This window comes from Rattus norvegicus, chromosome 15, assembly GCF_021556685.1.
Source record: "Rattus norvegicus strain SHRSP/BbbUtx chromosome 15, alternate assembly SHRSP_T2T, whole genome shotgun sequence".
NCBI classification, from domain to species: domain Eukaryota; kingdom Metazoa; phylum Chordata; class Mammalia; order Rodentia; family Muridae; genus Rattus; species Rattus norvegicus.
The window spans coordinates 20,342,194-20,367,525 of record NC_141548.1 but is presented as its reverse complement, the minus strand read 5'-3'; the positions used below and the strand labels follow the sequence as shown (position 1 = coordinate 20,367,525).

Sequence of the window (25,332 nt, the reverse complement as noted above, 5' to 3'; positions counted from 1 at the left end):
TTTGTACCCTAGCATGTTGGCACCATTGTGTTCTTGCTGAAAGGCGGGTACGGGTCTTGACTGGCCAGCCCATAGTTTACTTTTTACTGTTGCGGTTTCTAGACACTCGGGTACTTTCTCAGCTATAGAATAAAGCTGGCACCTCCAAGCTTGCTTAGCCAGCTTGAAAGAAAGGATATGTAGCATGTCCGCAAAGACCTCCAGCCACTAGCGTGGGCAGCCCCCTTAATTGTCCTGGAGGGAAGTATGGCAGGCTGAGTGTCTCTTGGGATGGATCCCACTCCTGTGACTTACGTGTCCTGTGACTGTGGCCTGCTTGCTTTTGTGTTACTCTTCAGTGGAAACCAACCGTTCGTGGGGATGGACGTGATTCTCTTTCATGTATAACCAGGGCGCCGAGAACGGGAGGCCGGGTCGTCAGTTAAACCTCTCCTTTCTGCCCTCAGGCCTCGTGGAGCCGGTGGATGTGGTGGATAATGGGGATGGCACCCACACAGTGACCTACACGCCATCTCAGGAGGGGCCCTACATTGTTTCTGTCAAATACGCTGATGAAGAGATCCCCCGAAGGTGAGCATCTCGGCCTTCAGGCCTGACTACAATTCAGCCTCAGACTCGTCCACCCACAGGATTGATGGCCACTGTTCTAGTACCACCCCGCTCCCTAGCCATTCACCCACTGCCCATTGAGCGCATGGTACAGCATGGTGACATCCTGTAGGCACCGTGGCTCCTGCTCTAGCGTCTACCCCTTCTGTCTTTGGTTCCAAGGGAAGCTAGCATTGTCTGTCGTCTAACGCCTTAATACCTCGTGGCTCTGTATTTCCAATGGACTTCCGGTCCTTTACTAAGCCCACTGCTCTCTCACCTCTTATAGAAATCTTCCTTTCAACCTTAGCTCCTTGTATAAGAGACATCACGGATGGGGCAGGGCTGGCCTATATCCTTACTGACCAGGCTTCTGTGTGTCAATCAAGTCCCTTTAAGGTCAAGGTCCTTCCCACATATGATGCGAGCAAAGTGACCGCCTCCGGGCCTGGCCTCAGTGCCTATGGGGTGCCCGCCAGCTTACCTGTGGAGTTTGCCATTGATGCCAGAGATGCCGGCGAAGGCCTACTTGCTGTCCAGATCACGGTAACTGTGTGGTTGTTTGGTTGTATTTTTTTTTTTGGAAGGGGCGGAGCGAAACCTTATTAGTAAGACAATATTCTGGAAAGGGATGGAAACAGGAGTTCAATGATTAATTTCTACTGCATTGTACACGTGTTGGGGACATCTCTGGGTCAATATCTCCACTGGAGAACAAGGCGCTCACCAGAGCTTCTGCAGTGACCGTGGTTGGGATACCAGTTGTCACTACATCTCATCTTCCCCTGCTTTTAGATGTTTTAATTGCCTATTGGGTTGGTTATCAGCGAAAACTTCACATACCACAGAGCTTCCAACCCGGGATTTTCCTTCCTTGGGAAGGAAGCCGGAGGTAGGCCACCTAGGTGTTGTGTCGCTCACAAGGAAGCCAGCATTCTCTGACCGAGTGTGTGTCTCAGTCCTTCGTGTCTCCTCATGGACCGTGAGCCTGCCAGTGCCCCTCGGGAACAGAGGGGGAACCAGAAGAAAGGAAGACAGGAGAGGAAAAGGCTCTCATAGATGGATGATCTGTCTCAAGCAGTCTTAGGAGAAGATCCCCTCTTGTCTCATAGTCCCATGGTTGTACCTGGGGGCAAAGCCGTGGTGTGCCTGGCTAAGGAGGAGTGTTCTGTTGGTGACAGGAAGGGAAGGAAAGGGAAAGGTGGACTGTAAGCTTCTGCCATGTCCTTGTAGTGATGCTCCAATACTATTTGACAGACCACTGTGGTGTGATCTGTGACCCTCTTCTTTCCCTACCCAAAAGCAATGGAAAAGGATCACACCAGTCTCTTCCTCCGCTCCCCACCTATAGAGGTTCCAAGGAGAGAGTGCAGCTTGCTGTGCTGGGTTTCTCTGTTGATAGCAGCATCCCAAGTACCATTGTTCTGTGATTCGCAGGACCAAGAAGGAAAGCCTCAAAGAGCCACCGTCCACGACAATAAGGATGGCACCTACGCCGTTACCTATATCCCTGATAAGACCGGACGCTATATGATTGGGGTCACCTATGGTGGAGACAACATCCCACTTTCTCCTTATCGTATCCGGGCCACGCAGACCGGCGATGCCAGCAAGTGTTTGGCCACAGGTGAGTGCAGGGGAAGGCGGGGGTGAGGAATGTGTGTTCTGGCCTTCTCTGTGCCGCTTAATAGCTATGTGATCAGAGAAAGTTGCTTCGGCTCTCTGGGCGCCAGACAGACAGACAGACAGACAGACAGACAGACAGACAGACAGACAGACATACATACATAGAGTGAAGGTTTTGGGAGGTGAGAACATTTAGATTCCAGAAGCGTTTCCAGGTGTCAGAGATGGCATCGCAGGGTTACAACAAAGAAGGAGTAAGATCAGGTGCTGGAGGTGCTGAATATGATGTTAGGGTTAGGGGGCCTCTCCTGAGGTGGGGGTACCAGTAAAGTCTCCAACAGAAAGTACCATGAGAAGCAGGGGGATGCAGGTACTTTTACCCATGGAGCCATCTTACCAGTTCAATGTGGTATTCCCCATTTTTAAAAAGGGAGGGAGGGTCTCATGTATTTTGACTGGCCTCAAACTTGCCCTGTAGCTGAGGATGCTGCCAGATGCTAATCCCTACCCCCCTACCCCTCACCCTCACCTTGCCTCCCAAGAGCCCACCTGGTGTTGTGCCTTCCTGTTTCTAAGATCAACTTGTGCAGCTCAGTGTTGCTGCTTTAGCAAACTCTAAAACATGAAACCTGGGCTGGCAAGATTGAGCAATGGGTGAGGGTACGTGCCAACTCCCAGAACCCACGTACTGAGAGGACTGCCCAAACATGCATGCACACAAAGGGAACTGAGCGCGTAGGTCTACCCTGGCTGTGATCGGTTCTCTACCTCACCCTGCTCAAGGTTGTGAGTAGCCCACCTTGACCCTTTTTTTTTTATCTCCCCTAACACTGGAAACAATACTGCCAGTCTGTGTCAGTCCCTGACAACCTGTTGAGGCGTTATCTGTGTCAAGAGCTGGGGATCTCCTCCTGACTTTTCAGAACTCTTTTCCTCCCCTGGCTTTGCAGGGATATTTTTTGTGGGCTGGTGGTACCTGTTGGTCTCAGCTCTTGTTCTGTCATTTGGAGCCTTCCCCTTACCCAGCTATGCTCACTCCTTTTCCTCTTCCTCTTCCCACTGTGTGAGCAGCTTTCTTAGCCCTCCCTGTTGCCCTTCTGTGCTTTGCACACTTTGACTGGTGCCCCCTTCATAATTTGTTATACACCTTGTAAATCAGAGACAGAAAGACAGGCTGACTGGCCGACTGCTGTTTGGAGAGGGGTCGCAAAGCCAAAACCATGCTTGGTCTAGATATTCCTTTGAGTAGCACCCTTTCCGTTGATCTCTGGGAGGTCTCTGCCTGGCAGAAGTAAAGGTCTGGCCTTCACAGACACGGACAGCACAATGTAGGATGGCCTCTTCTGAGGCAAATATCCAATATGTTGATTTTCTTCTGACCTTCTTTTACAGGTCCTGGCATTGCCCCCACTGTGAAAACTGGCGAGGAAGTGGGCTTCGTAGTGGATGCTAAGACTGCAGGGAAGGGGAAAGTCACCTGCGTGATCCTCACCCCAGATGGCACGGAGGCTGAAGCTGACGTCATTGAAAATGAAGATGGCACCTATGACATTTTCTACACTGCCGCCAAGCCAGGCACCTACGTGATCTATGTGCGCTTTGGTGGCGTTGATATTCCCAATAGCCCCTTCACAGTCATGGTAAGCAGGGGTCCTTCTCTTGAGCTGGCAGATACAGTCACAAACGTCATTTGTTGAACCCTTATTCACAGCCTTGACCCTGGGTACAATCTCTTGAAGCAGCAGTTTGAAGGGAAGTCTCTTGAGTCATGGAGGCATCTGTCAAGCCAAGGAAGTTAGGCAACATCTTCACGTAAGCTAGCACAGAGGGAGACAGTTTTACAGAAAAATTGGAAAACAGTAAGAAAAATATTTGTGCCTCTTTTCCCATCTCCACGACTGGAGGAGAAAGGTTATCATGTTGTCTTGTCTATACACTTGACTCAGGATGCACAGAACCTCCAGTTGTGTTTGGGTCGATTCAGAAGGGGGGGAAACTGTGTTGTCTTTTAAAGCCAGAGAGATCTGAGTGAACATCCCGGCTGACAAATAACTAGAGCCTTTAATTTTCAGTCCTTGGGTGCCTTTTAGATCTTCTCTAATTATTAAGGTTCTTCCTTGGGCACCATGGAGGAACTACAGTAGACTTACCACATAAACCTCAGAGGCGAGCCCTGTTTGCCCAGTCTAGACAGATATCAGGTGCCTTGTGGGCTCCCTCACTGTGTCCTTTGATGCAGAAGAACAGCCACCCAACCACAGGCCGCGGGCTGCTGGTGACCCAACTCCACCCACCACCTGTGACATGCTTTCTGATTACTTCATGTTGGACAGCCGTGGAGAAGGGCAGAAAGAGGCCATTCCAAACAGAAGCCCAGGGACCCTGTTCCCATCTATAATCGGTTGAAGCTTTTCTCCTTTCTCTCCATGTGTGTTCAGCTATAAACATCCGGCCAGAGGCCTGGAAACTCTTTCATATCTCAAATATGTAAACACTTGTCAGCTTTGGACGCTGTCCATTGGGGAGTGTTTTCGTCTCTGGGGGAGAAAGCATTGCAATGAGAGTGTCAGTTCTCCTTAGAAAAGTGTTCGAGTTGGAGTTGTAGTACAAGTTGGAGTTGTACTGTGTTGTGTTTAGCCCCTAGTAAGCATGATCTTGTAAGTTAGTTTAGGGATGAGCAGCCCTGGGCAGAGATCTCAGTGCCACTGCAATGGCTGGGATAAGAAGAGATCCCGGATGCTGAGGTCCGAGTGAGAAAGCCAAGGTAAAATGTGGAAGACCGCATTAGCAGAGGGTCAGAGGCCGGAAGTGACGGCTTCCAGACTCCTTAGAAGTGAGCATCCCTTAAGTCCTACTTACAACTCAAGGGAATTCACTTCACGCCCTTCGCTGGGCGATTCGAATCTCCCTCTGAAGGCTCAAGACTGGAAGAGCATGGACGCCTGACTAGCAGATGCCTTAGTGAGACCACCGAGGCTTGCTCCGTTAAATGTGTCACTCGTTTGTGACATGCAGGTTCACGGATGAGCAGCCTAACTGAGAGCTTTGAGAGGTTCTAGCTGCAAGAATGCAGGTAGAGCCTTGGAAGGCCTTCCTGCCGGAGACATGGTTTTGAGTTGGCCTCTCACAGCCATGGTCCTAGAGGCAAAGCTTAGATGTCAGAAAAGCCCTTCCTGCAGACAGCGCAGTGCACAGCTCCTTTGATCTGTGTCATAGCTGAGAAGGAGGAGGAGGGGGGGGAGGAGGAGGAAGAGGAAGAAGAGGAGGAGGAGGAGGAGGGGCCCTTCCTTGTTGGGTCGGTTGAATCAGGAACGTGAAGCTGGACAATTTTTTTTTTTTAGATGAAGATGCTAAAACTTTCAGACGTGTTAATGACTGGGGCCGGAGAGATGGCTAGGCAGTTAACAGCACTGGCCATTCTTTCAAAGGACCTAGGTTCAATTCCCAGCACCCACATGGCAGCTCACAATAGTCAGACATTCCAGTCCTAGGAGATCTGACACCCTCACACAGATACGCGTCTGGCAAAACACCTTTGCACATAAAAATAAATAAATCATTTTTAAAATCTACCCAACAAATCTTAAACCCTCTACACCATAAACGAACATTAGTGATTAAAGGCTAGGGGACCAGCTCCACGTGTAAAGCAGTTGTGGAAGCACGGTGTGAGGTCAGATTTCCAGCACTTATAAAGATCAGTCTGGGCAGGCTGCCCGTGTCTGTAATCAGGAGGGCAGAGACAGGAAAACCCTGGGTACTTACTAAACAGTTAATCCAGCCAATCAGCGAGCTTGAAGTTTAGTGAGCGCCCAGTGCCCAATCTCAAAACCTAGCTGTAGGAGTCGCAGGCCCGGCTTAACGGTTAAGAGCACTTCCCACTTTTGTGGAGGACCTGAATTTGGTTCTCAGTACCAAACACGTGGTGTGCATACATATATGCAGGCAAAACACTCATGCACGTCCAATAAATAGATCCAAAGTTAAAAGGTAAGGTGCAAAGTACTAGGAGACTGATATGTGGAGGAGCTCTGGCTTCTGCACTGTTCACAGCCGTGTTCACATGAACACACATGTACCTCACACATCCACAAAATAAAGCAAAATAATAAGACATCAAATTTAAAAAAAAAAAAAAACACTTCTTCCTGACTCCATGCCAGGATGACTGCCGTCAGTTTTCTCTGCTTACACAGTGGACACTTGAGTTTCAGGCAAGGGATCGTAACGTGTAGCCTCAAGGCTCGCCTGCTTCCCCCAAGCCAGTCTGGCCAATAGCCACAAAGATGACTTCAGTCCTTCATGACCACTGGTGGCTTCAAACTCCCATACACATCCCTTACTCGTGAGTTGTGGATTCAAAGGACAAGTGCTCTGACATGTGCAGAGGGTACAGCTTTCCCTTGAAAAGTGTAGTAAGAACTTAACGCACTTATCTAGCACATGCCTAAAATCCCTGCATTTGGGAAATAGAGGCAGGAGAATAAGCAGTTCAGGGCCATCCTTGGAGCATCCTCGGAGTCCATGACGAGTTCAAGGCCAGCCTGGGCTACACGAGAGGCCCTGTCTCAGAAGACAAAAACCAAACACACAACCAACACCTGCTGGAATAGTGGGGAAGGGGATAGCACTCGAGCTGTAGGATCTTGGGTAAAAAAATATCCCTCTGGTGTGATTCCCAATTAACCTTCATTTGCCATCAACTAGGCCACCGATGGGGAAGTGACAGCCATGGAGGAGGCACCGGTAAATGCATGTCCCCCTGGATTCAGGCCCTGGGTACACTTTGGTTTTTCATTTTGTCTTTTTGCATTTCTGGGTTTATTCAGCCTTCATTTTAGAAGAGCTACTTACTGCCTGCTTGTGGGAATCGCTTAAGCCCTTGGTGTCCTGGCCGTGGGTGTGTCCCCCCACCGATCACCTCCTCATCACAACCCCACTCTCTCTCTCTCTCTCTCTCTCTCTCTGTAAGATCCACCTCATGTCACCACCTGCTCCCCACGAATCGCCCGCCAGCCATCGTGTCTGTGATCACGCTCGGTGCGGTGTCTCCCCCTCCCCCCTCTTTTAAAGAACGAGATGGACGGCGTTGGCAGGCCTCCTCCTGACTCCGGGCTACTGCTTCTGCGTCTGTCCGGGGGCAAAGCCGCCTGCTACCACTCTGCCACTTTAAAACACACCTTCTTTTCCAGGCCACAAGCAACTAAACCTTTTCTAGGTGTGGAGCCTCTTGGGACTCAGACATTGCTCTCTCCCTCATCCATTTTCCTGTGAGGTGACACTGGGAATTCTACAAGCACACTGCTGAGCAAGCGGTTTCTAGCAAGTGATCAGAGGAACTTCTCGGGCCTTCCAGCTCGGCCCAGGCCCAGTCATACAGAGCCCGTAGATGCTCGTGGCCACACCCCCAAATTTAGGCCTCATTGCCTTGTAGAATTCCCAGCAGTTCTGTCCCCTACAGTTCCACCAGTCCACACTGCTGTCCATTTTACCAAGTGACCACTCTCTCGTGTTTTTAGGTTACGGAAGAGGCCTATGTCCCAGTGAGTGACATGAACGGACTAGGCTTCAAGCCCTTTGACTTGGTGATTCCGTTTGCCGTCAGGAAAGGAGAAATCACAGGTAAACCCTTGTGGGGGATCACCTTACTCTATCTGTTGTTGCACCTGAACCCCAGAGCAGTGTTGGGGAGGTGACTACCATAACTGGCTCCTTGCCCAGGGACAGAGATGCAGACCGAGTTTCTTCTCTGAAGAGGTGGTTGTTTATAGCGTCCATTACATTATTGAGGAAGCTTGTGTTTCTCCTCAGGCTAGGAACTTCTTTGTTTAGATACCTCTTGCTGCCAGGTTTCTGTTTCTTTTTTCCTGCATTCTCTGACCACTCACTTTCCAAACACACCTGATTGTCACATACAGATCTGTGGTATTCGTCCCTTTCCGGGAGCCCAACCTCTCTTTTCCTGCTTATTGGTTTGTGGCCTTCTCAGATCCTCTTTGTGCTTGTAATTGGACTGCTGGAGACCCCATGTATTTATTTGTGAACTAGTTCCTTTCTGCATTTTGTGGAAACCAAGGGGAAGCCGTAGAAAGCAAGGGGGTCTCAGTTTTCCCACGGGTGGGGTGTGGCACTTGGATGTTTCAAGTGGCATGAGGTTCTGGGATCTGAAAACCTTTTGTGGTAAGGACATCCGTTACATCTGCTGCTTGGGGAAAGGTCACCGGTGATCTCATTGCCCTGTGTCTCTATGCTCTCCAGGCCAGGTGCATATGCCGTCTGGGAAGAAAGCTACCCCTGAGATTGTGGACAACAAGGACGGCACGGTCACTGTGAGATATGCCCCCACTGAAGTTGGCCTCCACGAGATGCACATCAAGTACATGGGCAGCCACATCCCTGGTAAGTGGGGTATAGCAGCTCTCTAGCCCTTTGATCATCTGGGAGACTTATGAAAGCTTTCCAAGACAGATCCAGGAACAATGTGTTGGCTTCCATTCAAAAACAGCCAGCCAGTCTGCTTCCTGAACAGTTAGAATACATCTCAGCCTCCTGGGCCAGGGTACAGGGCCGTGTGGATGTGGTTGTGTGTCTTCATAACTGTCAATTGTGGTACAGGAAAGGAGGCTTTCTGGCCTGGCCTGCAAGACCCTGAGAGATATGGGACTTAGGAGAGGCTCACATCCTACCTAAGACACAGGGCTTAGAAGACAGATGGCCCCCATACAGAGAGCTAGCTTGTGTTTCCTACCCGTGTTAGTTGTTACTCTTTGTAACCATTTAAATATCTTCTAATTTAATATTTTGAGTAGGTAATATGATACCTATAGCCTTCCTCTGCCTCCTCTTGGAGATTAATTGTTGGTAAATTTTATGTTCAATTTTAGAAAAATCTCTTTAAGACTCCATGCAAATAAGAACACGTATTTTAAAATCCAGCCCCCTTTACGGAAAGGGGCGTGTACCCACATCAGCAGTCCTTGCCTTTTCCCTCTGACAGCACATCCAGGAAAGCTGCACAGGTTTACATATGCCATAGCTCTTCCCCATCTGGATGACCCTGCTGGAGAGCATTTCTGCTCTTCCTGCCATTGCTGTAGCCTCTCCTGTTGACATTCTTGGTGTACCTGTGGGATTTGGTCCCCCTGGGCAGAAGGGCTATGGGGCTAGACTCGGGCCTCTGAAACTTGGATACACTGTAGCATAGTGCTCTTCCTGAGACTGTTACACATGGATCCAAGCAGTGAAGGAAAGCACCTGTCGCGCCACAGGCTTGCCCTATGGAATCTACTTTGCAATTGTTTCTTGTCAGTCTGGTAATCGAAAGTGCATGGTACCTTGGTGTTTGTTCCTCCTGCAAATGAGATGAGACAGCCTTTCATATACTGTGTCTTTCTAATTCTTTCTCTGTGGGCTGAATCTTCATATTCTTCATCTGTTTTCCGTTTGGAAAAATTAGGCTTTTGAGGTGGGAATTAAGAATACTTCTTGTGGGGGCTGGAGAGATGGCTCAATGGTTAAGGGCACTGACTATTCTTCCAGAGGTCCTGAGTTCATTTCCCAGCAACCAACATGGTGGTTCACAACCATCTATAATGTGATCTGATGCCCTCTTCTGGTGGGTCTGAGCTCATATACATAAAATGAATAAGTAATTCTTTTTAAAAAAAAATCCTTCTTGGTTTGTAACTTGCTTCCATTTACGTTCACATGTATGCACAATACTTGGTTAAAGCAGTGCTTCTGTTTAAGTATTCTAATGATATAGGTGCAGGATTTAGAGAACAGTCATTATTCAAACTTCGGGCAGGCACTAGATGCCTATAAACTCATTCAGGAGGCTGAGTCCAACCTGGTCTATCCAGTGAGACTACCGAAAACAGCAACCGTTCTCTCACCCTTCCCCTCCGTTGCCAGTGTGACTACCTCCTCAGATGCCTTCAATGTACTTACTAGTGCATTTAGATTTATCCTGTTAAAGGAACACATAGTGGTTCTCTTCTATTACCATGCGTGTGTATGATGTATGTGTCTGGTCACACATGCCAAGGTATGCATGTGGAGCTGAGAGGAGAGCTTTGTACAGTTACTTCTCTCTGTATACCTTTACATGGATTCTAGGGAATCACATGCATGCCAGTAGGTTTGCACAAGCTTCTTTACCCACTGAGCCGTTACACCAGCCGCTCTGGGATGATATCAGTCTTACATATAAAGACAGTTTGCTTTGTCTCTAATGTGACAACGCCCCATGGCTAACCTCTCGAGTTAATACACATGGATCTTTAATGTCCCGTACATAGGTCACCCCCCCCCCCCAGATGATTTCCTGTTTTGCACGTGAGCTTTACTAGGGATGAGAGGAGCGGTGGGCAATAAGGATCACTGTGGGGTTCTTTCCTCAAGAAGAGGCCTTAGAGTTTGAATGGCATTAACAAGTAGCCTTCTCTCTGGGAAGCAACTTCTAACTCCCTGATGCAGATGCGGCCTTCTCATTTGTTAGGCTGAGATGAAATCTCCTGCATCGGGTCCCCCACCCACCCTGCTCTGGTCTAGACTTTAATGTACTGCCTATTATCTGAGGTATCCACTTACCATTTAATGAGTCCCAGTTTTGTTTTCTCCTTGGCAAATGCAGAGAGCCCCCTCCAGTTCTACGTGAACTACCCCAACAGTGGGAGTGTGTCTGCGTACGGTCCAGGCCTTGTGTATGGAGTAGCCAACAAAACCGCCACCTTCACCATCGTCACGGAGGATGCTGGAGAAGGTATTGCGTGATTTACATGTTTATGCATGGATAGCCTTCCTTTTGGAGAGAGAAGTGAACGCGATTGAAACGTGCTGTGAGTGGTAGCACTAGTGTAGTCCCAGATTCTCAGGAGACTGATGTGGGAGCATCTCTTCAGCCCAGGAGGAGTCCAAAGCTAGCCTGAGCCATACAGTGAGGTAGCATCTCAGAAGAAAAAGGAAAAAAAAATCACTATTGTATGCTATTATTTGTCTCATTATTGTCTCTCGTATAAAAAAAAAAATCTCCTGCTCAAAACAGAAACGTTTAAATTCTACTGTGAATGAAATCAGATTTGTATTATGAGCTATTTCATGTGACTCGCTGAGAATTCAAGTGGGCTTTTGATTGAAAATGGCCTTATTTTTGTTCATTTTGCTCGTCGGTCCTCAGGACCTCCCACAAGTTATTTAGCTGTACATTCTAGCTGAAGGGCTCTGCCAACCACAGTATTCACAGATTCCTCAGCCTGTGGCTCTGCTGGTGGCATCCGCCCTGAGCACCACGAGGGCTGGGGTTATTTAAGCAGGGGTTTGCAGTGTGGTTCACAGTGGTTGTGTTTCCCTAGGCTTTCCCCTGAAGATCGCTTTGTCTTGATTCCCACATGGAATGTATGAGTCTGCAGGCCCTGGTGTCAGGGCTCCCGCAGAGGCATTGTCCGTCTAGAAATAAAGCATTTCTCTCTGACTACCATCCCTCCATACCCTCTCTCTCAGGTGGTCTGGACTTGGCTATTGAAGGGCCCTCAAAAGCAGAGATCAGCTGCATTGACAACAAAGACGGGACATGTACAGTGACCTACCTGCCCACCTTGCCAGGGGACTATAGCATTCTGGTCAAGTACAATGACAAGCACATCCCTGGCAGCCCCTTCACTGCCAAGATCACAGGTAGGGTTACCCAGCTTACAGGAATGTCTCCTGGGTGGTTGAGCTCTGCCCAGCCCCACCCCACCCCATCTCCTCGTCAGCCTGGGGTGGCAATCTAGGTCAGCACTTGGTTTCTAAGTCTGACCGAGCTGCCTAGACCCTCTTTTTCTCATAACAAAGAAAAAGCAAGAGTTACCAACCAGAAAGCAAGGCCATGCTTGCAAGCCCTCAGAAGGAAGAATTAAGGTGATGCTTGCAGGCAGAGTGCAGGAACGAAAGAGGCCTATCGACATCGCGCTATTTCAGTTAGATATCTGCTCCTTTTTACTGGTCAGAAAACTGAAATTTGTGGAGCTCGCCATTTAGCCAAGCTCCCTTTATTCAGAGGCAAGGTATTCCATTCCATAACCTACACTCCTGGCCTCTGTTCTGCCGGCTGAGTTTGGAGCATATGGTGGGTTCTCTGGAGATGTACACGTCCAAGTTCTTGCCTCTGTAATACTTAGACCTGTTTGCAGCACGCAGTAACACTGTGGGGAGTGGGGTTCAAGCTTCTCTGGGAAATGCCCAAAGGCAGCAAGTGGGAACTGCCTTCTGTTGCCAAAAATTCCTTTAATATTTTTTTAAAATTCAGAATACAAAGTAATGGCTTCTATTACTGAATTTTCATATATATGTATTATACTTTATTCTAATTCATCCTCTTCCTCTATGACCCTCTCCTACTGCCTGCCTCTTAGGGGTTCCCTTCACCCCTCAAATTGTTCCCTGTTCTGTTTTTGTTCTACATGTATTTTCTTACCTTCTCTCACTTCCCCTATGTCCCCCTCCCTTAAGATAGCTTCCTTCCCTCTCATGGTCCCTTTCTAGTTTCTTCCCCCCCCCCCAGACAGACAGACAGACAGACAGACAGACAGACAGACACATACTTAACGTCGGATAGAAAGCATGTGGTGTTGGTCTTTCTGAGTCGTCCTGACTTCAGTTAATATGACAATTTCCATTCATCTGTTTTCCTGCAGATATTCTGATTTAACTTTTTAAATATTATTTCATCCTTTCTACACAGCTCGTTTTCTCTATCTTCTCATCCGTTGGTGGGCTTCTAGGCTGGTTCTGTCCCCTAACTATTGTGAATAGACCAGCAGTGAACTCGGATGCGCAGGTGTCTCTGTGGTGTATTGACTTAGAGTCTTTCAGGAGTAGTAGAGGTTGATCAAATGGTAAATCTACTCTCAGGTTTTTGAGAACTTTCCACACTGATTTTTTACAGAGGGCGGCGGCATTCGTTTACATTCCAACCGGCAGCAAATAAGGATTCCTTTTGCCATCAATAGTTGTACTTCGAGTTGTAGATGGTAGTCATTCAGATTGGGGTGAGACGGTGTCTCAAAACAGATTGCATAGTGGCAGTGGCAGTGGCAGTGAACTCCTTTAGTCCCAGCATTCCAGAGACAGAGGCGGTGGATCTCTGAGTTAAAGGCCAACCTGGTCTATAGAGAGAGTTACAGAATAGCCAGGGGTACACAGAGAGAAACACTGTCTTGAAAAAAGAATAGGTTTAATTTGCATTTTTCTGCTGGCTAATTTTTCTATTGAGCTCATTTTTAAAAAATACTTATTAACCACTTGTTATTTCTTTTGAGAACTGTTACTAACCCATATTGTTTGAATGATTTTTTTTTTACTTTCTAATCTCTTGCAGTTCTTTTTATATTATGCAGATTAATTCCTTACCTCGATGTGTAGACAAGGTCACACCCCTGTTCCTACCCTACCTCCCAATTCTATAGACTGTCTCTCCTCTCTGACATTTTGTTTGCTGTGCAGATGCCGTTTAACTTCATGTAATCCCATTTGTCACTTTGGAGATTATCTACTGTGCTATTGGAATCTTTGTTTTTTAGGGTTTTGGGTTTTTTTTCTATTTCCTCCTGCAGTTTCCAAATTCCTAGTCTCATCTTGATGTCTCGTTTGATCCATTTTGAATTGAGTTTTATACAAATAAAAGATAGATGTTTAGTTCTTCTACATGTCAAAGATTTCCTTTAGAAGTCAGTTCACAAGGATTCCTCCTTCCAGCTCAGGTTCCTTCCAGCTCCTTCCTTGTCTTGCTCTGAACCAGTCATAACTGCCCATCATCCTCCTACGATGATGATTATATACCCCTTGTCAGAGGCACATGGCTAGTGTCCACCTGTGGGTAATAGATTCTGGACTGCACATCTCCAAGTGCCATGTAGACGGTACTCTAGACAGCTAGAGCTATGCTAGCACATGTAACCGGAGCCATGTTGCTTCTTCTCAGATGATAGCAGACGCTGCTCCCAAGTGAAGCTGGGCTCGGCTGCTGACTTCCTTCTGGACATCAGTGAGACCGACCTCAGCACCCTGACAGCCAGTATCAAGGCCCCATCTGGACGTGATGAGCCCTGTCTGCTAAAGAGACTACCCAACAACCACATTGGTGAGCTTCGGCCTGCCAGCATGGTAGGGTGTAGGGTCGGGAGCAGAGATGCCTAGGAAGTGGGTGGTTCGTTGGAGGATGCTGTGGTAACCTGTATCACACATAGGCCTCCCCATCAGTGTTAACATCTGTGGATGTTGGATTGTTGCAATGTAAGGCAGTCATATTTCCAGTTTTGAGACTACGCCATATTGGTCAGTTTTCTCACTGCTATGACAGACTACCTTGCAAAAGCAGAGTGAGAACGGAGAGGAGTATTTTCATTCTCGGTTCAGTGATATAGCCCATCACGGTGGAAATTGTTATGTGACAGAGAGCAAGACAGATGAAGGCTGGCGTTCAGCTTAACTTGATTTTTATATAGTCTGGAACCCCAGTCCATCGAGTGAGCACAACGTCAAGGTTGGATCTTCCCACCTCAGTTAACCTAATCTAGAAAGGCCGTCCGTCCATCACAGACACACATAGGGTCTTTCTCCTAGATCATTTTAGACTGTGTCAAGTTAATCATGAACACATTCTGTATCACAACCATTCTCCTCCCCTCACTTCTCCCTTCATCCTTTCTCCCCATCCCCTTAATAATCCTCCACCTGTGTTCTTGTCCAGGCATTTCCTTCATCCCCCGAGAGGTGGGTGAACATCTAGTCAGCATCAAGAAGAACGGCAACCACGTGGCCAATAGCCCTGTATCCATCATGGTGGTCCAGTCTGAGATTGGTGATGCACGCCGTGCCAAAGTCTATGGCCGAGGCCTGTCAGAAGGCCGGACTTTCGAGATGTCTGACTTCATCGTGGACACGAGAGATGCAGGTCTGTAGGGTGGTCCCTTGGGAAATGCCCAGAGCGTGTGGCAACGGGTTCATTCTTTTCATACTGCCAACTCTTTTATCCCCATGCCTCCTTCAGCCTCTTAGATGAGAGTGCTTGCTTCTACCTGAATCGCAAGAGAAAAAAAACTGAGACACCTGGGAATAACCATCCCATCTGTTTCCAGGATCCAAACCCACACCTAAAAGATCTCACGAATCTGTTAAGTGTGCTCATAGCACTGTTCTCAGCTCCCAGGGTCTCCTCAGCGAACATGGTGGGACAGTTGAATGGTGCTTTGAGCAAGATAAGGCATAGCGTCCCCACATCTCTCTTTGAGATGCTTTGAGTTACCTTGGGCTCTCTCAAGCCATACCACATCCCAGTGCCTTTGTCTCTGTCTTCTTGAGCGGCCATGGCAGAGCTCTAGTCAAAGCTATAATCCCAGGACACAGATTGGAAAGATTTCTGCCCGCCACCCCTCCCTTCAATGCTCACGGGTAGGATTTCATGCTGTTGAACTCTCGGGCCCACTGTTTGAAAATTCAGATAACCCCTAAAGACAATCCAGGCATTCACTGAGGGGCATACAGCTCCCCAAGACACATACATGTTTGAATGGGACATTATAGATACCTTCAAGGAAGCAGTCGTCTGGTCAACGCCATGACTGGCAGGTTATCCTGCTGTAGAAATTCTCAGAGCCTTTAGCTTTCTCCTTTTGCTCTGTGGAAATTATTTCGGTATCAAGGGCCAGGTATCCCTTCTGCATTCATCACACCCCGCCCTTAGGAGTTGTGTCAGGATAGGCTGCTGTGTTGCAGGCTATGGTGGCATATCCTTGGCAGTAGAAGGACCCAGCAAGGTGGACATCCAGACAGAGGACCTGGAGGACGGTACCTGCAAGGTGTCCTACTTCCCCACTGTGCCTGGGGTCTATATCGTCTCCACCAAATTTGCTGACGAGCATGTGCCTGGTATGAGACCCCTCTGCCCTTCCTCTGTGATGTTTGGGTTTTTGGTAAATGCCATCTGGTGTGCCTTAGCGTCAAGGCTGCTCACGGGGTCCCTCTCGTTCTCGCAGGAAGCCCATTCACTGTGAAGATCAGCGGTGAGGGAAGAGTCAAGGAGAGCATCACCCGGACGAGCCGGGCTCCATCTGTGGCCACGGTTGGCAGTATCTGTGACCTGAACCTGAAGATCCCAGGTGAGTGGGACAGGCAGCAGCCAGCGCCTCGGGACCGAGTGCAGGCATGACCTAAAGCACACTGTCCACCCTGGGGACACTTGCATTCTATATAGGCTTTTTCTTATTTACTTAAAAAAAGGGGTGAGAAGTCTCAATACATAGCACGAGTGGCCTTAAACCTATGATTCTCCTGCCTCAGCCTCCGCAGTGCCTGCTAGGGCTGTAGGCTAGGGACACCACAGTGAGCTTTTTGTTTTTAAAGAAGCTTCACTTAGAAAAAATGTGCTTACTTACCTCTTACCTTTTTCTTCCAAATGAAAATAGTCTTGTTGAATTGCCAAGGGGAAATAGAGATCTGCTTTTAGATTTTACTCTTTGCCAGTGAAAATCCTGTCAGTAGGAACAGGGCCTGCTGATAACCAAGGTCTGGAAGTATTTAGGGTGGGAGACCTAGCAGCAGCCTTTTGGTTCATCTCTCTTATCCTTAACGGAAGGACTAGAGCGTTGCTGCAAAGCTGGCTGGGTCCACTGAGCCACGTAAAATCGTTTTTCACAGAGGCCACATGCACTGGGAGCAGGCGAACAGCCTGTCTGGGATGTGGCTGGGATTCTTTGTGCACAGAGAATCCCTGTGTCCGTGAAAGCTTGAAGACTCCTCTGCCCACAGACTGGCAAGGCCTGTGGGAGTTGCACAGACGCTACAGGGAAGGGGAAGCATAAGGGAGCGAGGGAGACAGCCACGTTGGTAAAGTCTTTATCGCACCAGCGTGAGGCCTTAAATTTCATCTCCAGAACTTAATTTGAAAGAAGGAAAAGTCAGGGGCGACGATGCCTATGTGTAATCCCAGCACTGGGAAGGCAGAGACAGGAGGTCCTAGGCCTCTGTCCAGCCAGTCACTGATTGATACTCAGGTCGGTGAGATATGTTCTCAAAAAAAACAAGGTGGATGGCTTCTAAGGAACAGGGCCTAAGGCTGTCCTCTGGCATGCACATATGCACACGTGCATGCACACATGAAGACACATACAGATGCTAAAGAGGCACATATCTGATCTTAAGAGGAAGGGGCTCTTTCCCTACCCTGTATATTCCATTTACCGCCTCAGCTGTAGTCAGGGGGCTCCCATGCAAACACACCAGCATTGTCCTCGAGTGTGGATGTGGTTAACAGCTAGTTACTACAGTCAAGACCACTTTTCACAAACTGTCGGTGATACAGAGTTCATATGCTTCAAGGTGGAGGAAGATGGCTGGCCAGTGAATCTGGACTTGGTCATGCTTGGGTAAACCTTCCTCCAGAAATGGACTGACTCCTGTTGCTCTCCATCATCCACCAACAGGAGGCGCTCTGTTCTTTCTCCTGGGAAGATGTGATATCTCCATTCTAGTCTTATTTCTAGGATGACCTTAGGATGTGGACTTGGTTTGCTTCCCACTTTGTGTTTTGCCTTTCCTCTCTCTCTGCCGGCTCGTACCTGAGGAACCGTGCGTGTGGACGTCTGTCCTGTCCGAAGCCTCTTCAGGCTCTTGGTCATTCTTTTCAGTTACTTGATAGCAGAGGAGTCTGCAGGAGACACTCTCGCTCATGCTCCACCGGATCCCCTCTCATCTGTTAGCCTGAGGAGACCTTGTCAGCTCCTTGGGACCCGGGCCTCTTGGATTATCCTAGTCACTAAGTAGTGTATCTTAACAACAAGGATACCTGCCCTCCTCCCAGCTCAGGGGCTGTGAGTCAAACTGGAATAGCATAAGAAGAAGACCTTCTTCTGTATTGCAGGTGGCTAACTTGTATGTTCATGTGGTGAAAGGAGAGAACAAAGGTTGTGGGGACCCTTGTAAGGAGCCTGGGTTGCCTCCCCGGTACCTCTCCAAAGCCAGTCTGTGGGGTCGCGTTTGCCCAAGGAATCTGACAGGGGCACAGACCTTGGGTCCACCCATGGAGTGCCTGCTGCTCAACCTCTCTTCCTTTCTCTGTCCGTAGAATACAGGACCATGCACTGCTGCGTGGTACAATTCTATCGGGGCTCTAGGTGATGGCAACATCCAGTGCCACCTGCTTGTCTCCTCCATGCCAGTGCAGGCAGAGTCATGTGTGTGTGTGTGTGTGTGTGTGTGTGTGTGTGTGTGTGTGTGTGTGTGTGTGTGTGTGTGTGTGACATGAGCAGCTCGTCTCGTAGACGTGATTTGCTCCCTGGTGCTTGCAACCCAAGGCACTGCTTTCCTGAGAGCATGGCCTCTTTGGCCTTTGCTGAGAGCCTTGCTCACACATGGTTCCTCCTTTGTCGTGGAGGTTAACGCGTGCTCACTTTTGTATCTCAATGACCTTGTTGCCCGAAAGAAGCAGCACGACTTGACCATAAGAGATGAAGGTTCTTGGGGCCAGTGAGGTGGCTCAGTTGGCTGAGGGGCCTGCCACTAAGCCCAATGGCATAGGTTTGACTCTCAGGGCTGACATGTTGGCTGGAGAAAACTCCTGCAAGCTGTCTCCTGACCTCCATACACAGGCTGTAGCACACTTGCTTGTATACACACATTGTAGGACCCCGGTCAGCCCTACGTCCAGGAGGTCCCACTCACGAAAACACGGAGACAGAGAACGATGCAATCGAGCAAGAAGTTTAATGATCCGGTGCACTGGGGTGGCCCTGTCTTCTGGACAGAGGCGACCCCCCCCCCCCCCCCGTAACAAAAGCACACACTGTTTATACTCCTGTGGAGGACAGCCTCTGGCAACAGCATGGGGTGGTCCTTGATGACGCACAGTGACCTTTACACTCCTTAATGGAGAGGCATCTTTGGATGGTGGACCGCTAAGGGCCCTTCCCTCTTCGAGGTTAGCTCGTTTCCTGGAACAGGGTGTTAAAGTCCCATCCACCTGGTGTTTCCCTAAGGCGGCCATTGTCGTTAAAGTTTGAATCTTACAACATAGGTACATAGTACCTAAGCTGGTAGAAACGTAAGAGAGAAACGGGTAGAAACATGTGAGTTTTATCCCATGCTGTAGCTGTCCTAGTGTGATGCTGCCATGTAGAGGTAACTGGGCTCCAGCCATAGCTGCTGCCACAGCTCAATGAGACAGGAAGCGCCAGTCCCTCACGTTGGCCACAGGAAGGCAAGCCTCTAGCCCCAAGGAGAGTCCGAGCACCTCACCATGCCCGGACTATACCTGCTGTACCCTTCTCTGCTTGTCCTGTGTGTCCTGCACGGCCCCAGGCCTTTGCCCTAATTCTCTTCTCCCAACCTTTTACTCTCAGAGATCAACAGCAGTGACATGTCTGCCCATGTCACCAGCCCCTCTGGTCATGTCACCGAGGCAGAGATCGTCCCTGTGGGAAAGAACTCTCACTGTGTCAGATTTGTGCCCCAGGAGATGGGCGTCCACACAGTCAGCGTCAAGTACCGTGGACAGCACGTAACAGGAAGCCCCTTCCAGTTCACCGTGGGGCCCCTCGGAGAAGGGGGTGCCCACAAGGTCCGAGCAGGAGGCCCTGGTCTGGAGAGGGGAGAAGCAGGTATCCCAGGTAAGAATTTGGGCCAAGTTTTAACTGGAGACAAGTAAGTGTACACCGTACCCATTGCTCTAAAGAGAAAACTCCAGTGGGTGAGACTGTAAGGGAAATTCCTCATTCAAAGCCTTTAAAGCTAAGTAACATTGGAGCCCCTCACCTACATGAAGCTAAACAGGCTTAGACAGGTTTTGCTGAGTCTGACATTAGTGTCCATTAAGACTCTGAAGAAGAAAGCAGTAACTATTTCCAGTGCGTTCCTGAGCCGGTGCTGTGCAGCTCAGAATGCTACAAAAGTGACTTGAGGGTCCCCTCTCGTGGTGGCTGCTGTGTGTAGGAGGAGGTGCTGCGGAATCTGAGCGCACACATCCTTTTCTGGTTTGGTTTTGGGTGTGTTCTTGGTGCTGGAATCCATATGAACTTCATGATCATTGATGGTGCTGCAGAAACCACAATGATGGCCTGGGTTCTGCTTGGGGCAAAGGGAAGTGTTGGCGAGGGACTGGACCTTCACTGCTGGCTTGAGCGAGGAGAGGGGCCAGGTCTCTTTCTCTCGGGCTCTCTCACTAACCGGGTGTTTCTTTGCTCTCAGCCGAGTTCAGCATCTGGACCCGGGAAGCAGGTGCTGGTGGCCTCTCCATTGCTGTCGAGGGCCCTAGTAAGGCCGAGATCACATTCGATGACCATAAAAATGGGTCATGCGGTGTGTCTTATATTGCCCAAGAGCCTGGTATGTACTCAAGGGTTGACTGAGGATGTTTTCCTTGTCTGGAGATTGGTTTAGTTGCCAGGATCAGAAATTCACCAGCTCAGGTCAGACATGTAGGCATTTTGCATGTGGGGGGCTCATGGGGAGAGCCCTTAGTCCTCCAAGAGATGAGGATTTTTGATCTTGTCATCTCTTGTCTTTTACTGATGGTCTCTGCTTGCTTCCTTTCAAATGCTGCATTCTGTCCACTGACCATCCGGATCCCCACCTCCCCCACCCCCCCCCGCCCCACCCCCCCTCGAGTGACCTCAGAGCTGGTTTGACTGCTCTCAGCATCTGAGAGAACCTAGAGCAGAAATTTGTCGCCTTCTTTGTCCCTGAAGCCCTTTGGATAAAACCTGTCCTCACCATAGTTTTGTGGCATATGCAAGATCAAGAACATTAAGTCATAAAAGGAATCCGTTTTATTAAAATACAGTTGTAAATGCAAGTATAGTGTCCCATCCCACCTGGGAGGCTGATTGCCAAGAGTGTGAACCAGAGGGCTGGAGAGATGGCTCAGCGGTTAAGAGCACCCGACTGCTCTTCCAGAGGTCACGAGTTCAATTCCCAGCAACCACATGGTGGCTCACAACCATCTGTAAAGAGTTCTGATGCCCTCTTCTGGTGTGTCTGAAGACAGCTACAGTGTACTTATATATATAATAAATAAATAAATCTTTAAGAGTGTGAACTAGAGAGTGCGCTCCAGGCTGACCTGGGCCGCAAAGGGCACCTTGTTTTAAATAAAACTGTATTAAATATAGTTATCAAACACATAGCAGTAAAGCATAGATGACTATTAGTATATTAATAAATGATATATTATTAATAAATGATAAAATTTGACACAAGTACATTGATGGTCTTAATTTCAAAGTACCGATGAGTGTAAGTGATGATGTCAAGATAGGTACAGTGCTTAAAATGGAATAAAAAAATACCTTGATATATAATGTATAATATTGGCAATATAAGGTGCAGATGCTTCTCATGTGTGGTGACTGCTAGTTGGTATTTCTAATGCAGAATCCTTTCAGTTAGAGATTAGTAAAAATATAGATGTAACTGCCTTTTCTATTCAAGCCCCTGGGGTCTCTTGGATTCTATATAGAGATAAATAAAATCATATAAATAAAATCATATCACCTATAAAATCAATCAGCTACGGCCCTAACCACTGCTAGTCTCTGAAGACATTTGAAGCCCAGCTTAAGGCAGTGACCACTGTGGAAATACCTTTCTGAAGGTCTCTGAAATGCTGGGGCTTTCCTATCCCAACAGGTAACTACGAGGTGTCTATCAAGTTCAACGATGAGCACATCCCTGACAGCCCTTACCTGGTGCCCGTCATCGCGCCCTCAGACGACGCTCGCTGCCTCACTGTTCTGAGCCTTCAGGTGAGGCACAAGGAAGCATCCATCTGCTTGGCCATAGGCCGACCAGTGAGACTCCTGGACTCCTGAGGCCACATTAATCCTGTCCTGGGTACCAAGCCCCGTTGACAGTTGGCACCCAGGTGTTGCCATTCATGGGGTAGCAGTTCTATGGCAGGGTCACCTCCTTATGCCCTCAAGACGAAAGACAATTTGTACAAGCACAAACAGACTTGATAAACAATATACCTTACCACTGAGGGACAAGTTCGCTTTTAAATATTTATTCAAGAGAAACAAAGGAAACCTGTTAATCATTGGTTGAGGGAGCAGGGCAGATTTCAAAAGAGAACAGACAATGCTGCCAGTCTGGTGACTTACTTGTACCTATCGTGATTGTTGGTTTCCTTTCCCTAAAGCTAACTGAGTTTTTTGTTTAAATTAGGGTGATTTCCTTGTAAGTGTACAGGGAATTCTCCTGAGAACTTATCAGTGTCACTTCAGTAAGTCTTTGCAACACCCTAACGGGCAGCCTCTCTTAACTTAATTTTAAAGATGGTTCAGAGTGATTCTAGCCAGGAGCCAGCTACTGTGAGGTATCAAGAGTGAAGGCTCTGTCCCCAAAAGCCTGCTCCCCTGTGATTGTACCCTTGGCTTTAGTATCACCACAGGTGCACATATGTGTACGTGTACACGCACGCGCACACACACACACACACACACACACACACACACGGTTACATTAGCATCAGAGCCACACTGAGAGCCACTGGGGCTGCCTCTGTATCAGCTTAGGGCACTGAACTTGTTTCAATTAGGAGAAGCAAATAGCTTGTACAGTATCGCCCGAATACCCCCAAACTAGTTTCCAGTTAGTGGGGTCTCCAAGTAGCCTCTAGCTATCCCAGTTCTTAAAAGTACCTGGGTTAGAATCCAAACTGGCATTTGCCATGGATGATAACAGCAACTAGCTACCCATCTTACGCTGAGAGAACGGACTGCGGCTAGTTAGAGACCCAGACGTTAGCTAGCACACCAGGATCCCAGATTACGATTGATGAGGTCTCGATGGGAGAAGCCCAGGGGTCCTAACTGGTCGCTGTGGTGTAGATGTTTTTCTTGTGTTTCATTTAAAGGCTTCTTAACAGGACTCTCTTTTGCGGCCGACCTAACTAAAACCTTTAGAGGGAGATAAATGGGGCATTTCTTGAGGGCAGAGAGCTGCCCTCCCGCATCTCGAAGATTTCTTTTCAGATCTTCAGAAGCATTTATCTCCCTCTTGAGGATTTAGCAGCTACAGACTCAGGTAACAGAAATGATTGCTCCTCTCCAGCACTTGTGCCGAGTCCTCCTGTCACGGTTTGCTCCTGAGTATTTCTGTGTGAATTGTTCCATGCTCAGGGATATGTAAATTATTTATCAGACCCTCAGCAGAGGCCTGAACAACATCTGGTGCTGGGGAGATGTGAGAAGTATGTTTTGTTTTATCTGGCTTTTGAGGTGTCACAGAAAAGTGGAGTTGGCTGGCATTGTGTGGGGGAGGGGACAAAGTGGGGGGTTCTCTGGAAATTAAAGAGCCCTTGAGTTTGTGATACGGCCTCCCTCCCCAGGCTGTAACCTCCTGGCAGCAGAGTTCATAGAACATTCCGCATACGCCTCATCATCACAGTGTGATTTAATAGTCACCAGCCACATGTGGCTGCCCAATCAAGGCGCTGCTAGAGAAACTGATCTTTGTTACACAATTTAAAGTGCTTCAAATTGGTCCGTTTCCGTCTGTGGCTAGGGACGGACCCAGAAAGGGAGCACGGTGTGTTCGGGGCCTGCTGTGGAGATGTGGTCCTTGCACCAGCGCCTAGCCTAGGCATTTCTAGAAACATTGTTAAAATCAGCATTTTAACCACGTTCCTGGATAGCTCCTTTGCATACTAAGTATGACTTCTGCAGCTGCCTCTGAGGAACAGCAAGTTTAAACCAAAACTGGGGCAGGTAAAACCTTACTTCCTGGACAGTGTGGGCCATCCGTAATCAAACAGCTTGCTTTGTTCTGAGTACCCTAAGCCCCGCCCTCCAAGAATGTGTACTTCATAGTGCTATGACATTCTTGAAGCCTTCTTGTGGATGGACTGAGGCTTGATCATCATGTTTTGTGTGTTCCTCACAGCCAGTCTCTGAGATAGGGCCTCTCTGAGATAGGGCCGGGAAGTTCGTCCATTCTACAAACAAGGAAGTTGAGATTCAGATTTAACAGCTTAGTTTTACTAACTGAGAAAGTAGTTAGGCGAAGTGCAGCCTACATAGCACGTGTTGCTCCTTTGCATTTATCAAAAGTGCTGCCCGGTCCTGCACTTAAATTTAAAAAAAAAAATTTAACAACAAAAGCAATGACATAAAAACTCAGCTCCTGTCATGAACTCTGCACCCAGACTCCTCCTAAAAAGAATGATGGTGGTGGTGGTAGTGGTAATGATGATGATGGTGGTGGTGATGATGGTAGTGATGGTGATGATGATGGTAATGATGGTGGTGGTGGTAGTGATGGTGGCGGTGGTAGTGATGGTGGTGGTGATGATGGTGGTGATGGTAGTGGTGATGATGATGATGATGGTAATGATGGTGGTGATGGTGGTGGTGGTGGTGGTGAGGATGGTGATGATGATGGTGGTGATGATGATGATAGTGGTGATGGTGGTGGTGATAATGATGTGGTGGTGATGGTGGTGGTGGTAGTGAGGATGGTGATGATGATGGTGGTGATGATGATGATAGTAGTGATGGTGGTGGTGATAATGATGGTGGTGGTGGTGGTGGTGGTGGTGGTAATGGTGGTAGTGATAGTAATGACGGTGGTGGTGGTGGTGGTGGTGGTGGTGGTGGTGGTGGTGGTGGTGATGCATGCCAACAGCATCGGCAATTTAGCTGAACCAAGCAGTGTTTTGGCCTGTGCAGATCTTGTTTGGGATTTTCTTCTCTTGTCCGGAGTGTCTCAAGTCTCCCATCTCGGAAGCATCTCCCCAACCCTGATGTTTGGATATAAGGGTGCAGTGTGTGTTTGTTTCCTGGTAGGGATGTGGAAGCCAAGGCCGCCATGTGCCATGTTTTGTCATCGGTTTCACAGATGGGAATATTCAGGCCCGATGCGTGAGAACTCCCACCTGGAGCCTGCCATGGGTCAGCTCGTGCTTGGGAACACCGGGTACCATAACCTGTCTACTTTGTTAACTTCTCAGGAGTCAGGATTAAAAGTTAACCAGCCAGCATCCTTTGCTATAAGGTTGAATGGCGCCAAAGGAAAGATTGACGCAAAGGTGCACAGCCCCTCGGGAGCCGTGGAGGAATGCCACGTGTCTGAACTGGAGCCAGGTAA

The 25,332-nt window shown here is 48.5% G+C and overlaps 1 protein-coding gene across 6 annotated transcripts in view; it reads left to right on the top strand.

Moving 5' to 3' along the window:
* The window catches only part of Flnb (filamin B), a 133,087-nt gene that overhangs the window by 95,851 nt on the left and 11,904 nt on the right, over positions 1 to 25,332 (top strand). The window contains 17 exon segments of one of the 6 annotated variants that reach the window (NM_001431547.1): positions 447 to 570; positions 978 to 1,134; positions 2,026 to 2,215; positions 3,607 to 3,854; positions 6,922 to 6,960; positions 7,734 to 7,836; positions 8,473 to 8,613; positions 10,850 to 10,978; positions 11,716 to 11,889; positions 14,177 to 14,335; positions 14,945 to 15,148; positions 15,970 to 16,122; positions 16,230 to 16,352; positions 19,590 to 19,856; positions 20,434 to 20,571; positions 21,874 to 21,989; positions 25,196 to 25,328. In NM_001431547.1, coding sequence (NP_001418476.1) covers positions 447 to 570; positions 978 to 1,134; positions 2,026 to 2,215; positions 3,607 to 3,854; positions 6,922 to 6,960; positions 7,734 to 7,836; positions 8,473 to 8,613; positions 10,850 to 10,978; positions 11,716 to 11,889; positions 14,177 to 14,335; positions 14,945 to 15,148; positions 15,970 to 16,122; positions 16,230 to 16,352; positions 19,590 to 19,856; positions 20,434 to 20,571; positions 21,874 to 21,989; positions 25,196 to 25,328 — 2,598 coding nt within the window. 6 annotated transcript variants of the gene reach the window in all.